The sequence below is a fragment of the Tribolium castaneum genome, chromosome 2 (assembly GCF_031307605.1).
Source record: "Tribolium castaneum strain GA2 chromosome 2, icTriCast1.1, whole genome shotgun sequence".
Taxonomy (NCBI): Eukaryota; Metazoa; Arthropoda; class Insecta; order Coleoptera; family Tenebrionidae; genus Tribolium; species Tribolium castaneum.
The window spans coordinates 15,528,846-15,555,042 of NC_087395.1; the positions used below are offsets into that span (position 1 = coordinate 15,528,846).

At 31.2% G+C, this 26,197-nt stretch overlaps 2 protein-coding genes across 2 annotated transcripts in view; one reads left to right on the forward strand and one right to left on the reverse strand.

Annotated features, from left to right (window-relative positions):
• Window positions 1–26,197, reverse strand: part of LOC100141722 (octopamine receptor 1) — a 149,708-nt gene that overhangs the window by 113,829 nt on the left and 9,682 nt on the right.
• Window positions 6,174–26,197, forward strand: part of LOC103314209 (uncharacterized) — a 30,396-nt gene continuing 10,372 nt past the window's right edge. The window contains exons 1-3 of the mRNA XM_064355154.1: window positions 6,174–6,305; window positions 9,809–10,000; window positions 17,100–17,315. Coding sequence (XP_064211224.1) covers window positions 9,816–10,000; window positions 17,100–17,315 — 401 coding nt within the window. The 5' untranslated portion in view covers window positions 6,174–6,305; window positions 9,809–9,815. The remainder of the gene's footprint in view (window positions 6,306–9,808; window positions 10,001–17,099; window positions 17,316–26,197) is intronic.

Consider the following 26,197-nt stretch of genomic DNA (forward strand, 5'->3'; position numbering starts at 1 on the left):
ATAAGCCACTAAACCATCATCGGGGTGAACCAATGACTTTGGAACTCTCAATTCTGTTCCGATTACAATACGTTTTTAGAAAGAATGAAAACAAAAAAAGATGTGGCATAATTGTAACACGTTTCACAAATAAAAAATATAGCCCTCTCTTTTAAAAATTACTAGCTTTAATGCAGCAGAAGTGGAAACATTACTTTTTAGCGAGTGACCATTAAATTAGTAGTAAAAATGGTGGATGCGCCGGGATACCGTATTTATTTCTAGATAAATAAAACAATGAGTACAATAAAAATTAGAGCAAATATCACCAATTCAAAACAGTAATATGCTGCATATTGAAATTACGTATAATAAACGATTGCTGAAATAGGTAAAGATTGTTATTTGCACAATTATCAAAAAAGAGAATTTCGGATTATGTGTTTTGTGATTCAGCTTTTGATTTATAATCAACAAATCTTGTATTTTTAACGGTAACAGGTATAAAAAGTTTGCGTTTTTCAGATTTGTTAATTAACTTTCCAAACCCAAAAAAAAATAAAAATAAAAATACTAATATAATATTGAGTACAAAAATTTACAGATTTCACCAATGGTTCATTTAATGGTCACAAGAAAATCGTTTTCTATATGAATTTTATTTACAATAGACCCGCTAAAAGTTACAGAGGTACTGTACTGTAGACCTACTGCAGGAAATTTCTTTTTGTGGTTTTTATCTTTCGTTAACTTAGTAATTAATAATTACTGCTAAGTAATTAGAAGCCACTAGACCGACATCAGGGTGACTCTGGAACACTTAATTCTACTCTGATTGCGATTAAAAAGCAACATTAAGAAGATGTTGCAAGCAAAAAAGTCTTCAATTTTGGCAAAATTTTAAAATAAAAAATTGTTGCCCAGTCTTTTACAAATTACAAAGTTTGCAACAGTGGAAATAGGAGATAAACACTTCTATTTAGCTACTGAACATTAAATTAATACATTTTCTATGAAACAAAAACTTTAGCGACTAAGCAATTCTGGTAGTAAAAATGGTGGATGCGCCAGGATACTAGTATTTATTTCTAGATAAATAAAACAAAGTTCGGAGTCGCATTTTGTGATTGAAGTTTTCAAGCCCATTGTTTGCAAATAATAATATGGAATTAATTAAAATTTTAATAACATTTATTAATAAAAGTTTAGGAACCGGAAATGTTTTGTTGAAAACGGAAAATAGACAAAGTAAGGTCTGTACCAATTGGTTTCAGTTTCAGAAAATTATAATTCTGGCAGAACATTCTGTTGATTTAGAATCAACAATTCTTGTCTATATTTACGGTAACAGGCACAAAAGTTCATGTTTTTTCAGATTTGTTAATTATAATAATCTTCCAAATTCAAAAAAATAAATAAAAACACTAATATAATACTTCATCAATGGTTCATTAAATTTAATCTTTTTCTATTTGAATTTTATTTACGATAGGAACTATGGTAGGAAATTTATTTTTGTTTGTTTTGGTTTATCTTACGTCAACAACTTGGTAATTAATTAACTACTGCTATGTAAAAAAAATATAAGCCACTAAACCATCATCGGGGTGAACCAATGACTTTGGAACTCTTAATTCTGTTCCGATTACAATACGTTTTTTGAAAGAATGAAAACATTAAAAAGATGTTGCATAATTGTAACACGTTTCACAAATAAAAGTTATAGCCCTCTCTTTTAAAAATTACTAACTTTAATGTAGCAGAAGTAGAAACATTACTTTTTAGCGAGTGACCATTAAATTAGTAGTAAAAATGGTGGATGCGCCGGGATACCGTATTTATTTCTAGATAAATAAAACAATGAGTCAAGCTCAAATTACTAATTATTATTAAAAAAAGAGAAGTTCGAATTACGCGTTTTGTTAATTGACCTTTTGAGGCCCATTATTTTCAAATAATTTTATGGAATTAATTATAATTTTAATAAAATATTTACCAATAAAAGTCCATGACGCGAAAAGGTTTTGCTGGAAAATAATTACATTGAAATTAACATTTAGCAAAGTAAGGTCAGTAACAACTCAACACTAATTGGTTTCATTTTCGTAGAATTTTAATTTTGGCAATTTATAATCAACAAATCTCGTTTAAATCAACAACACGGATAAAAAGCTTGGCGTTTTTTCAGATTTGTTAATTACAATAATTGCCCAAATTCAAAAAACCAAATTGAATAAAAAAAAATCTGTTTAAAGAGCTTCACAGAGTTCATCAAACTACAGTCCTGTCAAAAGTGTTTTTCACAATATAAATTAATCATTTTCGGTTGACGGGAAACACGGGACTTTATTTATCGTTACTTATTCTGTTATGTCACGTGTATTATTTTCGGCATTGTTGTCGTGTTGCGAAAAAGTCATTTATAACGAAACAGCGTTCAAAAAAGTGGGTTGGATGCGCGGTCACGCGCCTCATTAAAGTTGCATCTTTCGTAAGAAATGTAATCTTCTTAGATGTATTCAATCAATTAAACTTTTCAGCTCGGTTCCGATAAAGCGATTAATTGCGAAGTACCCTCTTAACCGATAATATCAATGGCAATTACAAATTGACTCGGCCTCACAATAATACGTGAGACCGAATTTGTGTGCTTTGGGGATGATCAGAATCATTAATTCACTAAAATGGGGAAACGTAATATCTTAGTCCTACATAGTCAATTAATCAACGAGTTAAAGTCCAATGCTGGCTGGGTGTTATTATTGTGTGCCTAAATTGTTTAGATTTGGTCAATATTTATCCCACGCTATTACACTCTGGAGCCAAACACAGACACCATTAATTATTTTTGCGCAAAATGGACGGAATTAAAAAAATATTAAGAAGGTTTTACGCGCTTTTGATGCGGTTGAAATGACGTTATCTACTCAAATGTTCCATTTATCGTTCCATTACAACTTATCAATCTCTGGCTCCCCAAATCATTACCGAATAAATTCGGCGCGGGATATCTGATATTTTACCATTTAGAACGCACGGTTTTTGCATTCCCAACTTTTCACCTCTTATCGTCATAATTACACATTTCACCAACGTAGTATTTCTAACAAAACTAGTATTACTTCATATTTGATGTTTATCTTTTCAAATTTTCTATCTTCTAAAAGAATAGTTGAAAAATGCACCAGATTTCGCTCAAAATGAACCTCCCTTTTCTGTTCTAATTTATTTCGCTAAATGTAAAACTGGATTGTAATTATTTTCTGCTCTCAACAAAACATTTTCGCTTGTTAATAAATGTTTGATTAAAATTATAATTAATTCCATAACATTTGCAAAAACAAGCCTCAAAAGCTCCGTCATGAAACGTGCAATCAAAACTTCTCATTTTTTGGGAACATGAGTTACATTTTTTTCTTTTTTAGTCTGTAAACTTTTATTAAAATATATACCACAATACATAATTAATAACAAGTAAGCAATGAATTTCATCTCAATGTAATACTGGTTGCTTCAAAAAAAAATTCAGGCTTATTATTACTCGTAGACCCCCCTATATAGTTTGTAATGTTGATTTATTTAAAATGTTTGTGTTATATATCTGCAAAAGACCTGGGGCCTGGTGGCTCAGTGGTATAAGCGCCACTTACGACGGAGGAGGTCGGGTGTTCGCACCCGGATCAGGGTGAAAATTTTTCTATGAAAAAAAGTGTAGAATAGGTAAGTGAAACAACACGTAAGCAAAAATAAGAGATTGAGAAAACACAGACGTATAAACGTAAAGCGGAGCATAAAACTGACAGATATAAGAAAATAATGCGGCAAAAAGTAAAAGTAGGTAAAGGCGCCAAATTGTAATCGTAAGAGCACATCTTAATAAAGGGAAAATATACCTTTTGTTTTGAGAGAAAAAGAGATGAACGTGGAGGTGAAACATATCTTCAAACTTTAGTTAAATCCTTAGATAACTTACTTCTTAAATTATAAAAAAAATTAAACGAAAATATTTAATTTATCTTTAAAAATTTTTAGTTAACTGAGTTTGTTTAGTAAAGTCCCGAAAAACATTGTTAATAAAAATCATGGCCACTGCGAATCCGGCAGGATTTGCGCACGTCCACTATTTTTGACTAGAAAATACACAGATTTGGTGATTTTTGGAGAAATTATGTCCATTTTCGGTCAAAACCGTGCTGAAAGTCACAAAAAAGGTAAAAACAATTCTAAAATTGTAGAATCAACTTATACGCCCGGTATCTTTTGATGAAATCTAGTGAAAAATTAAAGAATTAAATTGAAAAAAAAGTGGAAGAAAATGTTTTCTCGAGCTAATTCGTCGACTTTTGAACTGAATGTATTTGCGTTTTGGGTAAATTATTGCAATTATATAGTTTGTAATGTTGATTTATTTAAAAAGTTTGTGTTAAAATATCTGCAAAAGACGGTCAGTACTTGGGGCCCGGTGGCCAAGTGGTATAGCGCCACTTTCGACGCGGGAGGTCGGGTGTTCGCACCCGGATCAGGGTGACAATTTTTCTATGAAAAAAAGTGTAGAAAAGGTAAGTGAAACAACACGTAAAGAAGAATGGGAGATTGAGAGAACAAATAGACGTATAAACGTAAAGCGGAGCATAAAACTGACAAAAATAAGAAAATAATGCGGCAAAAGGTAAAAGTACGCAAAGGCGCTAAATTGTAATCGCAAGAGCACATTCTAATAAAGGGAAAATACCTTTTGTTTTGAGAGAAAAAGAGATGAACGTGGAGGTGAAACATAACTTCAAACTTTAGTTAAATCCTTTGATAACTTACTTCTTAAATTATAAAAAAAATTAAACGAAAATATTTAATTTATCTTTAAAAATTTTTAGTTAACTGAGTTTGTTTAGTAAAGTCCCGAAAAACATTGTTAATAAAAATCATGGCCACTGCGAATCCGGTAGGATTTGCACACGTCCACTAATTTTGACTAGAAAATACACAACTTTGGTGGTTTTTGGAGAAATTATGTCCATTTTCGGTCAAAAACTTGCTGAAAGTCAAAAAAGGTAAAAACAATTTTAAAATTGTAGAACCAACTTATGCGCTCAATATCTTTTGATTCAATCTGGTGAAAAATTAGAGAATTAAATTGAAAAAAAGTGGACGAAAATGTTTTCTCGAGCTAATTCGCCGACTCTTGAACTAAATATATTTGCGTTTTAAGTGAATTATATAGAATAATATTTTAATGCCAAATTTGTGATTAATTATTTGATGTTGTTTCCTCGACCTGTTTAGAAATAATTCTAATAATGAATGTATAATTAAAATTACTTCCATAATATCATTTGCCAAAAATTGTGTTTGTCCGATTTTCAAAATTCAAATTAAATGTTTACGTCTACATGGGCGCAGTTCACGTAATTACAACCGGATTTTATTAAAAATCCCGGCGCATAAAACGCATCAAATAAAATCGTTGTGAGGTGTGCAGTAAACAAACTCGTTTGTTTGTGTGATTTATTTCATTCACTGTTCACATAAATTTAGTTCATACTTTCATCGTGACTAATTGGCTAAAAGCACACATTATTAAACTGTATATTTTAATCTGAAACAGTTTTATCACTCACATGACACTCGTTATAATAAGGTTTCATTATAATTAATGGCTCAAATCTGGAATTTGGCCAGTTTGCATGACAAACTACTCCTTGCACCGAAAATTGCGACAAATCACAAATTCAGCTTAATTATTCGAGTGTTGGAGGAGCGGCTCATATTTTCGCAGAACTGAAAGAATTTCCAACAAACCTGATATCTTTTGTTCGTTTATTTTACAAACTTCTGGCTACGAAAGTTGTTTCGTATTCAGTCCGTATCTTGATATTTTAGTAACTTTTTCATTAATTATAGAAAAAGTTTTCCGCAATTTTATCCTTCGTAAATAAAATGAATATTGGGTGAGATAGATAAGGTTCGAATTTGCAAATTTAATTCTTGAGAAAACTGTAAAAACTATGCCACACAAAGTCACTGATTGAATTTCCCCTCGGAAATGTTGTTGTTCCGCGTAAAAACAAATTAAATTTCCCATCTAATAAAATAATTGCTTGTTTCTCTGCTAATAGCGTTTAATCCAATTTAACAAAAAGGTACCCTAGCCCTAGCCTCGTCCTAATCCGCCCTTATCTACTCCCAGGATTAATATAATCACGTCGGTGGGTGTCACGTCTCTACTTGTCATTATTTTTGTTGTCGCACATTTTTTTCTCTCTTGAATGTTAATAAATGAAGCAGTGCCCGTCAATATCCAGCTCCAGCTCTTGAGTGGTCTCATTAAGGTAAAGTAGATTAATTTCGCTAAAACCGCATCACGTCCTGTCAACCGAAATCACAAAGCATTAAAAGTTTTACGCGTCTAATCCGCATTTGGCCAACAATAAGGTCCTGCACTCGACAACTTGTCGACGAAGATGCGAATTAAAAAGTTTTGTCCCAACATTGTGCCAAATGGAATTCGGATTCAACCGACTCGATCAATTTAAGTTTTGTGCGCTTCATACATTAACATCACTAAAGTCTCAAACACGAGATGAGATGAAACGGATTTTTGGGATTGCGGCTCCTAATTAGGCAAAGAATCGATGGAGATAAAGCGGAAACACAGACATACATTGCCAGGTGTAGAGTTATTTTTTCATTCAATTTTATTTATTATACAAATAAATACGTTACATTTTTTAATCAACGAGGAGGTTAAAATTAAAATGCTGATATTTAAAGGACAGACGTTAAAAATTACGAGGTATCGTATTATATTATTTATGGAAGTTGAGAGTATAAAGTATGGCTTTCACAAATAATACAGGCGGAAATCAAGTTCGATTTTATGATGCATTTATGATCGTAATTCCAAGTCTTAAAAATTTACGGCTTTGGTTTTGCGGAAGTACTCGTAAAAATGACGTAAAGTTAAATTGCTGCCAAAATTGGTAATTGATTTTTTTTCATTTGCGACGTTGTGCCTAACACATTTTAATCTTTATCATTGATTTAACCAATCAGTGTCATTTATTAGTTATTACATTGCATTAAAATACAAAATATTATCGCACTGTTGCCCTGCTGGTTCGGTATATATTTTTTATATTCTACTATAATGTACGCTCTGACTTGTTAGATAAAATATTTGTAAGTCTTATTATTTATTTGCCTTCATAAATAAACACTAATTTTTAATTTATTCTTGGAGTATTAAATGTTATCCCGGCGCCTCCACCATTTTTATCAAATAAAGATCAAAGGATTCACGATAAAGTAAACATAAATGTTGCATTCAACGTAATGAAAACCACAAATATTTTTATGATTGAAGGATCAATGACTTCATATAAGTGTAAATAACAAAGAAATTATAGTTTTCTATATACCAAGAGAATTATAAATTATAATAAGGGTCTTAAAAGTACACTAACTCAGTTTATTCTTGAGTGAAAATGTTGAACAAATAGAACATTTCTTTTATTAATAGCACAACTGTATCGTATTTTCAAAAGTTTACTGGATTAAAAATGAAAATAAGTATTAAGTTAAAATTCCGTTGTTTGTTTGTGATTATTTCAAAAACTGTAAGAGATATATATAGTAGATGTTGATAAACGTTTCTATCTTTTGATTGCCATTGAAAAAAACAGTGTCATTCTGTTTGAAAAAACTGTAATAATCATTTTTTTTTCAAAGTCCCTTCGAGCCTTTGGTTATCAAATGCCAAGACAACCATTCATTTATTGTAAAGGGTTCAAGAGCTACGATATTTGGAATAATTAACTGCAAATAAAACTTTTCTTAAAAAACTGAAATATATTTTTATATTTTTCCCTAATTTACGCTTCTAAGAATGATTCTATATAAATTATATTGCAAGGTTTCATTATTTACGTGCTTCTACTATTAATAGAAACGAATTTTTAATTTATTCTTCTACTTTAATAAGTGTTCTCCCGGCGCCTCCACCATTTTTATCGAGTAAAGATACAAATCTAAATAAGGAATCCACGATTAAATTAACATAAATAAAGGATCAATGACTTCCGGTAGGTATAAACAACGAGTAAAAAATATTAAATAATGTAGTAAAAAAACTAACTAGTTTTATATTAATAATAATCAACGATGTTCTTGTTTTGAGCGAGTGTTTGTCCAGAATGCTGCCTGAATTTAATCATCACTGACATTTATAAAGCGTTGCGTCAGACTGATAAATTTGCCATCGTATAATTGTCTCAGTCAACTTAGCCATTGCCTAAATGGTGATTACAATTAATTATTATTAAAAATTAAGCTTACTAAAAGTAACTAAAACAATAAATAAAACTTTCATTAAATTCAAAAGCTTAAAGAGTCCAGCTTTTTAGATAATCCTTTCAAAATCAAAAATGTTTCAATTTCTTTTTTCCAAACTTTTATATTCCTAGCTTCCAATTTTTACTTCCGCATTCACGTAGTTTACCTAACTAAAGATCCAAGTTTATAATTAACATCATCCAGGCGTACAAAGCAGCTCTAATGAAATCGAAATAAAATAATCAAAGTGTTTACAGCGGACTTGTATTTTTCCAGCCTTTGTACATTTTCTGTAATTACTATTCTGTTTTATGTAATTAGGGCCTAAAATGTCCCGGCGCATCCACCATTTGAAAACTTCCGATTTTAATCAATGAAAATTCGATTTCATTGTAAATTGTTTAGGCAATTTCCCATTAACATCTTCAATTATAAAGACTAATTAACATCATCTCAGTTGATAAAAAAACTTGTGAGAAAAAAAAACTGAATTCTCAACTTTTTTCCCATGTATAAAAAACTGTATCAGATCTTGCTCCACCTCCCCTTTCTCTCGCATTTTTCTAACTCCTTAATTTTTTGTAAAGCAAGTGTTTTTTTACTTTAGCTTAATTTATCAGTTAATTAATGTAATGAAAAATCCGTTAAATTCCTGGCGCATCCTTCATTTTAGATACTGAAATGAATAATGAGTTATTTGTTGCAAGCTTACTATGCAAAATATTAAATTTGATTGAAATAATTTTGTTATTATTCGATGGCTTATTGATAAAAAATTTCATGAAAAATTATTACCTCCAAATGGCTCCATGAAAAACACTCCAACTTTCCAGACAATCTAATAAAACACAAAAATGTTTCAACCCTTTTATCGCGTAATTGGGAGATAGCCGTGAATCTCGTACCCGTATTTACATTCAACAGCTCTAAATTTATAACTGGAAAAAAACCCAAACAAAACGGAACGATGCATTAATATAATGCAAAAAATTCTGCGACACGAAATCAAAAATTGCAGCAAACGTTTGCAAACACTCTGCAACTTTAATGACTTCAATTCATTACCAAATTAATACGAGTTTGTACAACTTGCACGTAGTGCAATGTCTCAAACTGTTAGATATAATTTAAATTAAGGCGTTTACCAGAAAACTTACTAATGCACAATTTGCGCAATTAAGTATAATATCAAGAAGATATTGTCTCGAAACACAAGCAAAAAGTGCAAGCAAGGACTGGGGAAGTGGAGATGTGTTTTCCCAGTCACGTCGTACTTAAACTAGTTAGAACTTTAAAATTGTGCGAAATTTCTCGACGAGATCATAAAAATTCATAGAACACTAACTCAACTCGTCCGATAATTTAAAATTAAACACAGTTAACATAAAATAACAATTTACAGCAGAATTATAAAAGGCGTAACCAAAGTAAAAAAAAAATTTTTCTGTAAAAAGTTTAACTATTTTCGTTATTATAATTTTTTCGATTTTTGCGTTTGCAGGTCCAAGATGTCTTACGGTTACGTCCCCCAGTACGTAACGGAGGAGCCGGAGTCCGAGAGCGAGTGTCCCTCTGACGACCAAATCATGCAACACGTTACATCCGACGTTACCGAACTGTACCGGAGGAAACATCAAACCGTAAACCATCACCGGAACTCTGCCGGAACATATTATCACACGCACGTGCCCAAGTAAGTAGTTACGGCCACAACCGAAACTTTTCTGATGGAAATTTGAGCACTTGACTGTTTGCAACGACAAGACAGAAAGAAAATTACGAGGGAAAGCGCATGAAAGGGCCAAATAAAACGGTCACTTTATTACATAACATTGGAGGCAAATTATTTCATCCAAAGTAAATATAATTTAGAGAGAGGCAAACTTCTGCCGAGGACAAGAATGTTAAATCCTTTCAGAAACTCAAACCGGAACGCAAATTAATTAAAAACTTTTAATCTCTTAATAACAATACACGTACAAATAACTAATCTTCATTTCCATTGCAAACACGGCCCGGTTTGCACTATACAGCCATCTGATAAACGTTAAACCGCAAATTTTTAACGTTTTCCTGAAATTAAAACATAATCTCACGACTGGTTTTGTGAAATGTGATAATTACACAATGTTGGTGACATGCGAATTTACGAATTGGAAAACATGAGTGAACACAAGTTGGCAGAGCTGAGCTGTGTGTGGGCAAGACATTTTTTTAGTTACGCCTCCTAATAAATCACCCTAATTCGATTGAGAGCACAGTTTCGGAACTAAACTGACCATCTGTGACAATAACAATGCTTTTAGTCCGTTTGACTGTTTCGAATGGGTTTCTATTAGGGTTTATGGCGGAGACGTTAAATTAAACGCAAACATAGTCAAAAGGCAAATTTCGATCATTATAAAAAAATAAAAAAAATTATGATGTACCTTTAAAAAAACTACGTTTTTTTTTAAACATCCCACTAAATGTGCCTAAAAAACAGATCAGAGTTGCCCGTTTCACTCACTTATTTCCTTTCTAAATTTAACCCATATTTATTTTACAAAATAATTCACATACGACTAGCAACTTATTGGTAGTAAGAATTGGTGGATGCGCCGGGATAGCAGTATTTATTTCTAGATAAAATTTCTAGTAAAATAAAAGTTACACAAAATATTACCAATTCAAAAATACCACTACTACGCTGTAAACAACTTATTCGAATTAGTAAAATATTCTCATGCAGATGTAAAAATTGTTATTTGCACAATTATCAAAAAAATGATTATACAAATTATAATTATAATTTTAATAAAACGTTTATTAATAACATTCAAGCAAGCGAAAATGTTTTGTTGGAAACAGAAAATAAGCAAAGTAAGGTCAGAAACAACTAATTTCATTTTCAAAAAATTTTAACAGAACATTCCGCTGATTTATAATCAACAATTCTTGTTTATAGTAACAATAATAGGTATAAAAAGTTCACGTTTTTCAAATTTTATAATTATAATAATTTCCCAAATTAAAAAAATAAATAAAATACTACTGTCATTTTGAGTAAAAATTTCTGTTTAAAAAGCTTCTCAGACTTCATCTGTGACAATAACAATGCTTTTAGTCCGTTTGACTGTTTCGGATAGGTTTCAGTTAGGGTTTATGGCGGAGACGTTAAATTAAACGCAAACATAGTCAAAAGGCAAGTTTCGATCATTATAAAAAATAAAAAAAATTATGATGTACCTTTAAAAAAACTACGTTTTTTTTCGAAACGTCCCACTAAATGTGCCTAAAAAACAGATCAAAGTTGCCCGTTTCACTCACTTATTTCCTTTCTAAATTTAACACATATTTATTTTACAAAATAATTCACATATGATTAGCAACTTATTGGTAGTAAAAATTGGTGGATGCGCCGGGATAGCAGTATTTATTTCTAGATAAAATTTCTAGTAAAATAAAAGTTACACAAAATATTACCAATTTAAAAATACCACTACTACGCTGTAAACAACTTATTCGAATTAGTAAAATATTCTCATGCAGATGTAAAAATTGTTATTTGCACAATTATCAAAAAAATGACAAGTTCGGATTATACAAATTATAATTATAATTTTAATAAAACGTTTATTAATAACATTCAAGCAAGCGAAAATGTTTTGTTGGAAACAGAAAATAAGAAAAGTAAGGTCAGAAACAACTAATTTCATTTTCAAAAAATTTTAACAGAACATTCCGCTGATTTATAATCAACATTTCTTGTTTATAGTAACAATAATAGGTATAAAAAGTTCACGTTTTTCAAATTTTACAATTATAATAACTTCCCAAATAAAAAAAAATAAATACAATACTACTGTAATATTGAGTAAAAATTTCTGTTTAACAAGCTTCACAGACTTCATCTGTGACAATAACAATGCTTTTAGTCCGTTTGACTGTTTCGGATAGGTTTCTATTAGGGTTTATGGCGGAGACGTTAAATTAGACGCAAACATAGTCAAAAGGCAAATTTCGATCATTAAAAAAATCAAACAAGTAGAATTTAAGATCAGTTAAAAGTAAAAATACGCCCACCTTATTCATGCCTAAAGTGATTCTGAAGCTGATATAAGATAATTAAAATTCGTACACCCACGAAGAATTTTATACACTGGTATAAACCCATCAAAGGAGCTTTTCAAAGTTCAAAGTTCATTATTTTAAAATTTGTGGACTAGTACAAGATAATTCTTTTCCTTTTTCTTTTGCTCCATTTTTACGGAATAAACACGGATGAAAAATGTACAACGTGCATCCAAGTTGGAGAATAATTGCTTGCAAGGTTGAGTCAAACAAATCAAGAGATTACATTGTTCGAAGTTTTTGTTTCGAATCGATTTTCAAGTCAATCCAAGATATTTTAAATATATTTTTTTGTTGATAACATTTTAAAACTTCTTTTTAATACGTGAATATAAACACTATTTTAAAAATTTTAAAACACGTTTCCATAGCAACGTGTTTTCACTATTTTAAAACAAGCTTCCCATAGCAACGCGTTTTAAATTAATGTTTTTACTACTTTAAAACACGTCTGAAATGTACAAACAAAAAAAATTTTGAATAACACTTGTGTTTTCGCTTTCGTGTTATTAATAACTATAAATTTAAATTTTGAGTAATGACACGTCCTCCACAAAACACATTATGAAAGATTTTAACATAAATGAATATTTGGTCCGTGCCCATTAAAGCATGCATAAAATTGTCGTCGGACGGCCAATATTAAACCCTCCTTCCTGCGACAAGAATTTCGTAATTCTTGCGAGCCGTTCGAGTGCATTTGCTTTTTGTCTCACTGTTGTCATTGTTTTCGTCGAGGAATTCAGCGTGCTTTTTTCCGCTTGACGGAAACAAACCTACTTTAAAGTTTGCAATTTTCACGAAGGTCTGTTCTCAACTATGTTTCGGGACCGCGCTTGGAGTGAGAGAAGGGAGTTCCGGTTTTTGTACCGGCTACTGTCAGAGTTCGGTTTCAGTTCGGTGTAATAACAATTCGAGCACTAGGTAAAAGAGCTTTCCAATAGAGAGAAAGCGATGGTTTTTCTTTTTACGGCGGCCGCCGCTTGCAGCCGTTCCGTACGATAAATTCACGATTAAATGCACTCGGGGTGACTTTGGAAACAGGGGCAATTTTCTAATTGTTAATTGGATTTTCGACTGAGGCACAGTGGTTTATTATCCATAAGGTGCACCAAATTAATATAAAGCCAAATATTTAGTTTCGATCGTCGTGTTATCAACACTTCAAATTTACTAGAAGCTATAAGTAAAGCTTTTCGATACATTCAGTGTGACCAGAACTCGTGATTTTGAATTTAATATTTTTGTGGAAAATTGCAGGTAAAAATTCGAATATTTGGTTTATTTTTCATTATCTTCGGTTACAACAAATTAACTCGTCTTAAAAATACTTTTTATAAATCAAGTACTTATGTGTTTCCGCAAACAAAATTTGTTTTCTTGATAGTTGATACACTTATGTAGTAAATAAAATAAAATTAGGTTGAAACTGGTGTTACTTTTGCCTTTTACGGCCATTTAACCACGTTTTTAAAACACAATATTCTTTGTAAAAATCTTCGTAAATTAAAAACATCATTAAATAAAGTTGAAAAAGACGCTTTTTTACGTTTTCAGCCAAAAACTGAATAATTTCAAATTGAATTTTGCAACTAAATCAGAAACAAATGAGTCTTCTGTAATTTTCTCAAAAACTGAATTATTTTAAAAGTAAGAATGTGACTTAGTTTTCATTATTTTGTAAAAATAAGTTTGGCAAAAAATACGTCAAAAATCACTAAATTAGTTTTATTTTTGTCCCTTTTTGAGCATTTAATCACTTTTTATTGCAAGATTTCAAGGCCGAAAAGTCACCAAATCGAATTGAAAATGACAATATTTTTGCCTTTTTCGAGCATACTGTCAACTTTTTTTTAATTAGAAAACCAAGAAACTATAACCAAAAAATTTGTTAAAAATAATTAATAAAATTAACAAGTCAGTTTTGTTTTTAGAGACTTCACTGAATCGAGTCATAGAAGCCATTAAACTATTGGTCTAACTGACAATGTGCAGCATTTTTTTTTAGTTAGTAACCTTATTATTTATTTTGCAATATTTCGATAAAAACAATAATCAATAAATTAAAGGTCGCAGCTAATCTTGCTTTAGTCTGTTTCGCTCGATTTTTGATTTTAAGATTTTTTTAAAACGCCGCAAAAACAATAAAATAGAATTGATGTATGTTTCTTTGATAATTTCACTTATGGTATATGGCTTTATATTTCAAAGAATTTTGTCAAAAATAGATAGAAGACCAAAACAAATTTTGTTAAAACAGACGGAAAAATCGCCAAACTAAGTCCATATTTACAATATTTGTTAAACACTGAACTACCACCAAATCTGAATGAGAATGACCATATTTTAGCCTTTGTTGAGCATTTTGCAAACGCAAGTACATCCCGAAAGTTAGTCAGATATAAGCCGAAAAATGAACAAATTAGCTAAAAAAGTATGTCTGTTTATTTTGCAAGATTTCACCACAGTCCTAAAAATACTAAATTGAATCGAAAATGACAATATTATTTTTGCTATTTTCATGTTCCTAGCAACTCTTTTAGTTAGAAAGGTAATTGTTTTGCAATATTTCATTACAAGCAAGCCGATAAGTTACCAAATCAAACCAAAAATTATGTTAAATTTGCCATTTTGAGCCTTTTATGATGTACCTTTAAAAAAACTACGTTTTTTTTCGAAACATCCCACTAAATGTGCCTAAAGAAAAGAACACAGTTGCCAGTTTCACTCAATTATTTCCTTTCTCAATTTGACACATTTATTTTACAAAGTAATTCACATGCCACTACCAACTTATGGATAGTAAAAATTGGTGGATGCGCCGGGATAGCAGTATTTATTTCTAGATAAACGTTCCGGTTATACATTTTGTGATTGAGCTTTTAAGGCTCACTGTTTTCAAATAATATTATAAATTTAATTATAACAAAACAAAACATATATTAATAACATTATAGCAAGCAAAAAAAATGTTTTGTTCGAAACAGAAAATAAGCAAAGTAAGGACAGATACAACTGATTTCATTTTCAGAAAAATTTAATTTTGGCAGAACATTCCGTTAATTTATAATCAATAATTCTTGTTTATGTTAACAGTACTAGGTTAAAAAAGTTCACCTTTTTCAGATTAATTATGATAATTCCACAAATTTAAAAAAATTAATCAAAATACTAATGTAATAGTGAGTAAAAATTTGTGTTAAACACAGATTTCATCAATGGTTCACTTAATGATCACAAGAGTATGTTCTCTATTTGAATTTTATTTTAAACTTGCCTTTTTGCGTCTTTATTTAAGTACCTTTTCAAACATTCTAAAATTCTACCAAAAGTTCCTAAGAAACAGATCACAGTTGAAGTTATTTTAGCTAGTTTTACTCGCTTACTTCCTCCCTCCCTTACTTCCTCCCTTACAAATTCAAAACTCGCCAAAAAATCACAAAAATAAATAAATTGAAGTGAATGTTATTCTGATTCTTTTATATAATTTAGCTCCTTTTAGACGCAGTTTAGTCAAAAATAGGCCAATAAAAAATAAAAATTTCTCTAAAATAGATCCCAAGATCACCAAACTAAAGGGCATAGGTTACATATATTTCAATAAATAATACTTCTGTGCCCTTTTTGTGTTTTTCAGCCAAAAACACGCAAAATTTCACGCAAATTAGGCTACAAGTTAACATTACGAGCATTTTTTGAGATAAAAATTCAGTTATTTGCTTAGTTAAATTTTTATCCATCTCTAAACTCTAAAATCCTTGATTATGTTATTCTCTAACTTCTATTACTATGCCATTGCTCAATTACTGTAAAAATCACAGTTAAATTCGTAAGTATTCCGTCAATATATTTTTTTGTCCTCCAATGATAATTTTCTTTTTCCATTTTTCTTCCTTCTATTTTACGTATAAGTTCTCTCAAGCACAGAATAAAATAATTTGGATCCAATTCAATTACCTAATCCAACACGAGATGTGACAGAAACTCTTGCACTCGCTTTCTTTCACGTTTTAGGAGAACTTTTTTTACGATACCAAGGTCAAAATAAAAATGTTATGTAAACTCAAGATATTTTCGAATAAAATTTTTGAAACAAGTAGCAAGACATAGGTCAAAATTGACTTACATTATCCCTGAAATTACATTTTCAAACAAATGGGAACACTGTTACCCTTATTATTTTAACATAGGCAGTAAGAGAATCGCAAATTAGACAGGTTTGTTAAGCGTAACAGAGTAACAGAGATATTTACAGAATACCACCATAAACGTACAGTGTTAGGAAGTTTTAAAGCAAATTTGATAAAATGTTCAAAATAAGTGTAATTCTAGCAGCTTTTTGAGCTCATATCTAATGATTTTTTTACAGTGTCGTGCAATTCAGGTTAAAATCTGCATTTTCTTTTTGTTAATTATTTCATTTTCTATACTAGTAGTGATTTTCTGTTACTTCCTCGGGTATTCCCTAGCAAAAAATTGAATGTGTGCATCGAAAATGATTAGGCAGAATTTAGAATAGAATAGAAAGTGACCAACCAAAAAACCAAAATCGTTAAATATAAACTGAAAAATTAATCTCCTGGTCAGCTGAAATAAATCTCCGTGCAAGAATTCAGTTCGTTTTGAGGTCGTCCTTTTAGCCCTTAAGCCATTATAAATGTCCTTTTATCTCCTTGTAGCTGTTACGAACAACAAACCCGAATCCCGGCGACTTGTGCGTGCAACCTGCCGCCGCTTGATCCCAGATACTGCTATTATAAAGCGGTTCCTCAAGCCCAGGAAGGGATATTCAGAAGTTCTACAACTGTCTCACCGAATTTGCGGACTTGTCAGGACACGAAAGCCGCCTCAACGGCCACGTTCAAGAAATACCCGGTCACGGCAAGGACACCAAGGTGGGCGTTTTTTTTTCAGCTTTGTTTTGTTGCAAATAATAATAATCTCTCGACCGTTCATGCATTTTAAAAGTAAGTTATTGTTGGGCGTTTGTGGCTAATGCCAGTCGGTAAATCATGAGGGCAAATCCGGTAAAATTTCATGCATTATTTAGTTTTGTATTAGAATAAAAGAAAGAAGGAAATAATCGAGTATTGCTTAATGTTTCTCTAATCTTCCGGATTGCTCTCCGAGATGAAATCGTCAGCAAAAGTCGATCTAACGCTCTTGAGATTTGATCGGGGAGTGCTTTCGAGGCAAATCAGCTTCTAATGGTAAATAATGTGCGCCGGTTGGATGGTTATTATTGTTAAAATCGTCGGCAGCTTTGAGATGCTGATGGAGATTATGACAATTATAGGGAACAGTGTTCGAACTGAGCTAGTTTCGCCGGAAGAGAGTATTAGGTGATAGTTGCACAGGTGAACAGGTGCTCCATTATTCAGTCGGTTGAGTAGGTTGTTGACGAAATTATCGGTATTGCTAATTGCGTGATCTGTTTTCAATGACTTGGTAAATTGAGTAATTATAAATTGTAGAATGTGAGATCGTAAATAGGTCATAATGAGCCAATAATACAATTTTATAAATTACTTTCCGTGGGCTTTACGTGTTTACTGAATTAACGCACAATGTGGAGAGATTAGTTCTGCGAATGCGTAGCAAAAAATAACTTGAGCACACAGGCCTTGACTACCTGACACAATAATCAATTAAAATATAGAATAGATTATCCAAACATTTTCATTAAAGTGGACTAAAAATATCTCGAGGGTTTTTGACTGAAATTATGTTTGCCGACAGCTGGCAATTGAAATGATATTTAAACATCAAAGAATTAACCACATTTTAATACCTATCAGCGCTTTACAACAAATCTAAACCAGCCACAGAAAATTCAAATTCAGGTTATTATTAAAAAGTGAAACCTCCGAACAACGGACACCTCTTCACAGCGGACATTTTTATGGAAATGTAACAAAAATTGTAAGAAATGTAAGAAAATATCTCTAAGGAACCGTCTGATGTATAGCGGATAAAAAAATCAATTACCATATTAAAAAAACAATTATAAAGTTCTCGCATACGCTCGTTGCATAACGACAGCCCTCGAACTTTAAGCTTGTGTTTTCGCTCTCGTATTATTAATAACTATAGTGGCGGTCAGCTCGATTTGCGTGTGCGTCATCAATTTCATTTTTTCATTACCAACACAAAGCTATAAAAAATTATTAAAAACAATGCAAATTTAAACAGCTAAGGGCTATCTAAGGGTGGTAACCTTGAACATTAATTTACATGTGCACTTCGACAACACCGTCAAGTGTCACCAATTTGTCAAACTGACATTGACAGTAAATTATAGACGTCGTCACATGGTTGTCGAAAGTGTTATCGGTGTTAATCGCAAGTATTTTCTGTTTGTTTATTGTGTTTTGTGATTTGCGTTTCGTTAGGTTTTTGATTCTGCGTTTATTAGTTCTTGTTTTGTGAAACTGTATTTTTTGTAACAACTCATAATTTAAACACTTCGTAACCTCAAAAAATATATGATAGTTCGTCACCGCTATGCCCCTGCTATGTAAACGTAGTGACAGAAATGTCAGATGACGCACACGCAAACGGAGCTGAGCGCTACCATATAAATTTAAATTTTTTGTAATGACAAATTGAAGATTTTAAGTAAAAAAATCTTGAAATTATTTTGATTTTACTTTAAAATGATTTTTAGTTATAATATATAACTAACAATAAAAATATCAATAAAAATAAGAAAATATTTATTCTGTCACGAATCTTAGAGATATTAAAATGGTCAAAAAATTGGAAGAATGTAAGTTATACAAAACATAACATGAGACCGAAAATATACTCAATTAGAGCAAGCCTTGAAAGTGAAGTGTAATTTTAGTGTAAAACCAACATAAGACAGCATAACTTCAAATGTGTAAGTAAAAGGCTAAAATGTGGCTAGAGTGTAAATAAATGGCTGAAATGTGGCTAAAGCTCTGCAGACACAGCTTGCTCTAATTGAGTATATTTTCGATCTCATGTTATTTAACTTAAGTAACTAAAGAGTTTCTGCGTACGAGTAAAACTTTTTTTTTGTAAAAAATACAACCATTTCTTTATTAAAAAAAACATTAAAATTGCCCACCTCCCATTAGTGGACACCTCTCTACAACGGACAATTAAAGATTTCTCATTGGTGTTCATTGTTGACAGGTTTCACTGTAATAAAAGTAATCAGAATAAAATTCAGTTTGGTTACAGTGAATGATTTTTAAATGTTTCTGCTTTCAAATGTGTTGATTAAGGCAATAAATACAGTAATTTAAAAAGAAACTTTTTGAAAGACATATTTGAGTCTGTTATGGAGGAACTGAATTAGTCAATTATTTGTTATCTAATTTTTTAACAGTTAGGCTTGTTATGTGTATCACTTTGCGTGTTTGAGTTTCTAAATAACATATTATTGATTTATTAAGTCTTTTATAGTGCGTATAAAGTGTTTAAAATTATGAAAGAATAAAACAGCAGTTACAAAATAATATAATGAAACTAAAGAATCCATTTGAATTAAGCGGCGAAAAACAAATATTAAAAATGTTTCATTTAACTAAACTTTTGGCTCGCTACTTTAATTCAACTTCTAGAACCTTTGATGAGAGCAAATTTCTAAGCTTACCTTTAATTTAAAACTCGACGATAAATAGGTACACATTTATAAAAAAACTATGTATTTAAGTATTTATTACGTTTCTGGAAGATGACTGAGAAGTAAATTGAGTAAAACAAATTGGGTTTTTTGAAGGTTGTTGATGTACAGAAAAAAATATTTAAAAAAAATTACTTACATACATGGTATAAACCAACAATGTTTAATTATTTTGTATAATTCATAAAGCATAAGTAACTTTTTCCTAGTTTTGTTTCTCCCCTTTCATACTGCTAAGATTATTTTATTTTTTCACTATTCCTTCTCGGCATCTTTTTGGTTAAAAGGACACAAACTTGCGACTTATTTCAATCATCAAAAATTAATTAAAAAATAATTACAATTGAAATATGAACATAACAAAAAAACAATTGTTTTTTGTAAAAAATTTCGTTGGAAAAAACGCTGCTTTTAATGATACAGAATCTTCTTGAGATCGTCGAAGAAGGTTTTAATAAAAATATATATTTTCCTAATAACTCAATGATTCAAGTAAAAATAAGTCTTCCTCTAGTCTGAAATTATTCATTACTGACAAACGCCAATACTTAAAATTTTTCAAGATATATTCGACCAAATTACTTAAGAATTATCATTTTCCAGTCACATCCCACGAAAAATCTTGCCTCAAAATAGACGAGATGTTTGAAAAAGCAATTACCGAATCGTTAAACTCCGCTGATAGTTTTTTCGTGTGCAAGCCTTGACAAAATCTCCTTTCACGCCGTCTCATTCGATCTAAATTTAGCTTCAGGTGTCTGTACAAAACTTTTCAAGTACCAACTCAACAATTGGCCCTTTTCGCGTGACACAACGATCGCTTTTCCGAATATAACGATTGATGAAGTAAACCATCAAAGGTGAAATTTCTCCGATCGTTTCCTTTTTACAAGTCATCGCTTTTCATCTTCTCGCGAACTCCTCGCCACAGTGGACTTTCCGCGTGCGACTTTTCCACCCTCGTTAATTTATCTCTCATTTCACGTCTGACACTCCGCCGGGACAACGTTGGTCGTGACTTGTTTATTTATTCAGGTGCGTGGAAGGGTCGCTGAGATACAACATTACAGCTTAATTCGGGATCTTCATACACGCCAAACACTCGCACAACAAGTTGCCAGACTCGGGGAAGCCCCATCTTAGATAATTATGCCAAAAACGTAACACTAATCCGAAGCGATTTTTAATTGCGCTTGTTAATAAATCGTCGAGTTTAATTGCTTGCGACGCTGATTCAATTGTGTTTTCCGGGCGACGGCGGTTATTCCGGTTACCGGAGCTTCCGGACGTCACGAGTCCGGTTTTCACGTCGTCTAATGCCGCATATTGGATCAGTTATTCGAGTGGAAGTTTCGTGTTTGCCGCAGGCGTCGAAGAAAACGCATTTGTGACACTTTCGACAATATAAACTCGGGACTTCTTTACACTCGAGCTTGGAAGTATTGCGTATTTGTTGCTTATAGTCAAGTATACCCTCCACATAATAACGATGCTGCATATTGGCGTACCTAGTTTGAATATTCAAGTAACTTTAATTGCGTGGCTTCGCAATTTTTAATAGAAAATTTCCGAGAAATCTTGTAACGAAGGAAGTAACAAAGTGGAAAAAATATGCAAGGGAGTTTTGTGTCATTTGTCAGTGATTGCTAAGTTTTCGCGGGAAAGAAGTCAGTAAGGACTTGTACAGAATTTATCTTCAAAGCTATAATAGTAGAGTATAAAAAGTTACTTGTAAGAACAGATCGGATTGTAGTCGGAATGTAAACGGGGAACGTTTTGCACTTATTTTTATTAATTCTGTAAATATTCTGAATCCAAGATTTATCATGAAAGCATAGTCGAATACTGGGGTGCTGAAAACCGAGAGATTTGAATAAAAATTCTGTTTTTTATGGTCTGCTTTTTAAAATTTTACCAATTATTATCCTGGTCCAGAAATAGAAAGTCATTTTGGAGTATTTAAAAACAAGAGCTTTTATTTGTTTAATATTTTTACCGGTCGCCACCCCGACCGGTGAATTTTTTGCATATGCCAATGCTTTCTCCAGAAGTAAAAAATCCATTTTGGGGTGTCTCAAAACAAAGAATGCTCTAAGGTTTTTTTAGGTGCTTTTAATGTAATTTAGTTTGATTTTGGATAATTTTCAACAGTTTTCCCATGTGCTCATTTTCTGGTGGTCTATTGATTTCCGAGTATTTATTGACGCATAAAAAATTATGATTTTTGAAGGAATTTTACAACATTAGTTTGTAAGGCGCCAAATATACCTCCTTGAATTGGTGTTATTTTTCTCTTTTTTTTTGCATGCGTCAATTGGTCTGGTCCAGAAATAAAAAGACATTTTGGAGTGTCTAAAAACACGGTATGTTGTAAGTTTTTTAGAATGCTCGTGAGATAATTTTTCATGATTTTGGGTGATTTTCAACGGTTTTTTCATATGTCCAATTTTTAGTGGTCTACACATATTGGGTACTTTTTGGGTGGATAAAAATTAATACTTTTTGAGAGGTTTTAGACCTTTTTTGTTTTTTGTTGAGTTTTGGGAAAACAGCTAAATTTGTAAGATTCTACCTTGTTTTTTAAGACGCCAAATGTCCTGGTCCATTTTGGGGTGTTTATAAACAAGGCATTTTGTAAGTTTTTTAGATTTTTTTTAGATGTTTACTTTAGGGAAAACACTAAATTTGTAAGATTTTACCCTGTTTTTCGTGTGCCCAATTTTTGATGGTCTACACATATTTAGGTAATTTGGGGTGGATAAAAATTTTGACAGGTTTTACGCCTTTTTCAATTGTTTACTTTTGGGAAAACAGCTAAATTCGTAAGATTCTGTCTTGTTTTTCAAGACGCTAATTGTCTTGGTCCAGAAGTAAAAATCGATTTTGAGGTGTGTAAAAACAAGGTATTTTGTTAGTTTTTTAGGGCCTTCTTGAGGTAATTTTGCATTATTTTGTGAGATTTTAACGGTTTTTTCGTGTGCCCAATTTTTGGTGGTCTCAAAAATTAATGCTTTTTGAGAGGTTTCAGGCCTTTTTCGGTTGTTTGCTTTTGGGTAAACAGTTAAATTTGTAAGATTCTGCCTTGTTTTTTAAGACGCCAAATGTCCTGGTCCAGAAGTAACTTTTTATACTCTACTTATAATAACCAGATGCGTACAATTACCTCCGTGCATAATTAAAACACTTCCCTCTTGTACAAGGCTAATATTGCCGCTTATAAAATGTTACGTCCCAGCCAAACGTGTTCAATGTTGGAGTTATAATTTCAAATATTAGTACGTTTCAAGCTTTCTGCCGCTTAAAAGTGTTTATGAAGATATCAAATTTAAAAAATTAACTTCAAAGTTTCTCTCTAACTTGTGCTGCTTTTAAACTTCGTTACTTTAATGAAACGTTCACTTTTAAGGTTACAAGTCAGTCGCTGGAAATAAAACAAACAAACTAAAAGTCCGTCTAGAATAAAGAAGCGATCGTTAACCTGCTAATGTTTTTTCTCAATGCATTTTCACAAGTGTTTGATTGTGTTCGTTCAGTTCTTTAAAACGGATAGTTTCCTGTAATGACTTCCAATTACTTTAAAGACGAAGACTGCGTGTAATCCCCTTAATGCGATTTATTTCAAACCGTTAAGTGTCTGATTAGCCGCTCGATTACGTTTTTTTAGCGTTAGTTGTTCGAAAAGACCCACAAACGGAATTATTTTTATTATTGCACACAGTAGTGGACTAATTTATTTGACGTTTGATAAAATATTTAAATAAAATGCGAAAACAACACTAAAATGCCAAAATTACACAAACAACAAACCAACAATACATTAATTGTTTAAATTTGGTATTCAATTAATAGGCTTAGTATGAAAATTTTCAAAGTTATTGTAAACATATGTTCACCATTGAACTAATTAATCGAAGCTTCGGGTGTATTAAAAGCCATACAACATGTAATTCTAGTTGAATGACAGGTTGATTATCAAATCCAATTCATATAAACAAGTGTGAAACGTTGATGTTATTCATGAAAATAAATGGTATATTATAATTCTGATTAAAACTATCAAAACAATAAAAAATCTGTTGCAGCTTTCATTTTGTAACATTTTAGGAACCAAAAAAATTACTTTATTTTAAGCTTATAACACACCTATTTTGCGGGATTTCTCACTAATAGGCGAAAAATTTCGACCAGTTTTTTTAATTGAGAGACTACTTCTTTGCGAAATTATTCTAACATTTTTGTCAAAAAATGAATCTTGTTATTACTTATTATTTATTTCACTTATTTGGCCTAAATTCGCTAGAATCGGTCTTTTTTGATAAATTCATCATTTTTCAGTAACAACACGCTAACAATCACATAATTACGTCCAACGTAATTAAAACGTCCAACTCCACTTGAAGATAAAAATAAATGTAATTTTTTTACGCGATTTTATTTTTAAAGGTTTTTATTTTTTTTGAGCAACCGTAATAATTGTTGTTCTTTTATTTCCGACGTTTTAATTTCTTGTTAAATTTGCTAGTTTGTTGAAAGTTTTGCACACCAACAAGTTTCAGTCGGTAATTATTTTATAATATTTTGCTATCTGCAGTAATTGCTAAGTAAGGGCCAGTTTCATAATCATTTTAAAGTTACTTTAACTTTTAAAAGTAACTAAGTTATAAAATCCGTTTTAAAATACATTTTTTCTACCTTGGTTTCACAAATTGTTCATTGTGAAATTATTAATATTAATTAATAATTAATTAAAAATTAAATAAAAAATTAATAAAATTAATATTGATTTTAAAGCCCGGATAATCTCGCTTTAATTCGTTAAAGTAGTTTTAACAAGCGTCAAATTTTTCAGAGTTGCACAAAATGAAAATGTTCACTGATTCTTTTAGCTTAATTTCTTTGTCTGATTAAGAATATGTATCGCAAAGACCAAAAATTTGTAGAAAATAGTATAGATTTCTAAGTTGTTTCTTACACTGAGGTTTTATGCACCGGGTACTTTATTAATAACAGTGGTAGATTTTGGGGGTATTTCAAAATCATCTGTACGATATTTCGCTTTATTTTAAGAAGGACCGATGGTTTCAAATTCGTTTAACACATTTAATTTTTTATTTCTGAAATTAGTTAGTACATATGTTACAATGAGTTTTATTAGGTAAGTACCTTTTTGGTAGTACAGATTAACAGATTTCTTCTTCTTTTGAAAAATTTCAAATTATTTTCATAACGTGATAAAGTTGAATAACGTAATTTTTAAAACGAAAAATTCGTAACCCAAGCGTACGCAAACATAAAAAAGCTCTACCAGCTTTAACAAAGCCTCTTTCACTAAAGTTGATATATTTTTCTTTTATGAAACGGAACAACTTTAAAGAAACTTTAATTAACTAAAGGCACTTTAAATATTATGAAACTGGGCCTACATTCAAAAATATAAATGATCTGAACGTCCAAAAAAGCTATATCTTGCGAAAGACGGGTCAAACAATTTTTTTGTCATGGGAACTTCAACTTAGCCAGGAAATTGTCCGAGAACTCGAGACTTTTGAATCACCCGACATTGTTTCTATTTTTAAATTCAACTGCTGTAATGTAACTTTTTCTGATAAATTTGCTTAAAGTGTAGAAAGTACACATATAATGACAACCGATTGGCTAATTCAGATAACCTTGTGTGTGAAAGCTGGAATATAATTAACAGTCATCGAAAAAAATTTAAAACCAACAACATTGAATTAGTCGTTAAAAACAATAAAGTGATCAGTGAACCGTTGGATGTCTGTAACTTCTTTAAAGATTATTTTACTGATGGTGTCCAATATACCCAAAGAAGTGAGTCAGTTTTATCACAAAATTACTCCAAATCTACTTCAACTGTTGTAAAAAGTTTCTATTTGGCACCTTCATCACCGGAGGAAGTGATTTCAATCATAAATAAAACATGTAACAAAAAAACACCTGGCATTGATGAAATACCTGGGACCTTACTAATTGCTGTCAGAGATCTAATATCTTCCCCATTATCCCATTTAATCAATGAGTCCTTTTCAAAAGGTGTTTTTTCTGAAGCTTTAAAAACTTCAAAAGTTGTCCCAATATATAAAAATAAAGGTTCCAAAAGTG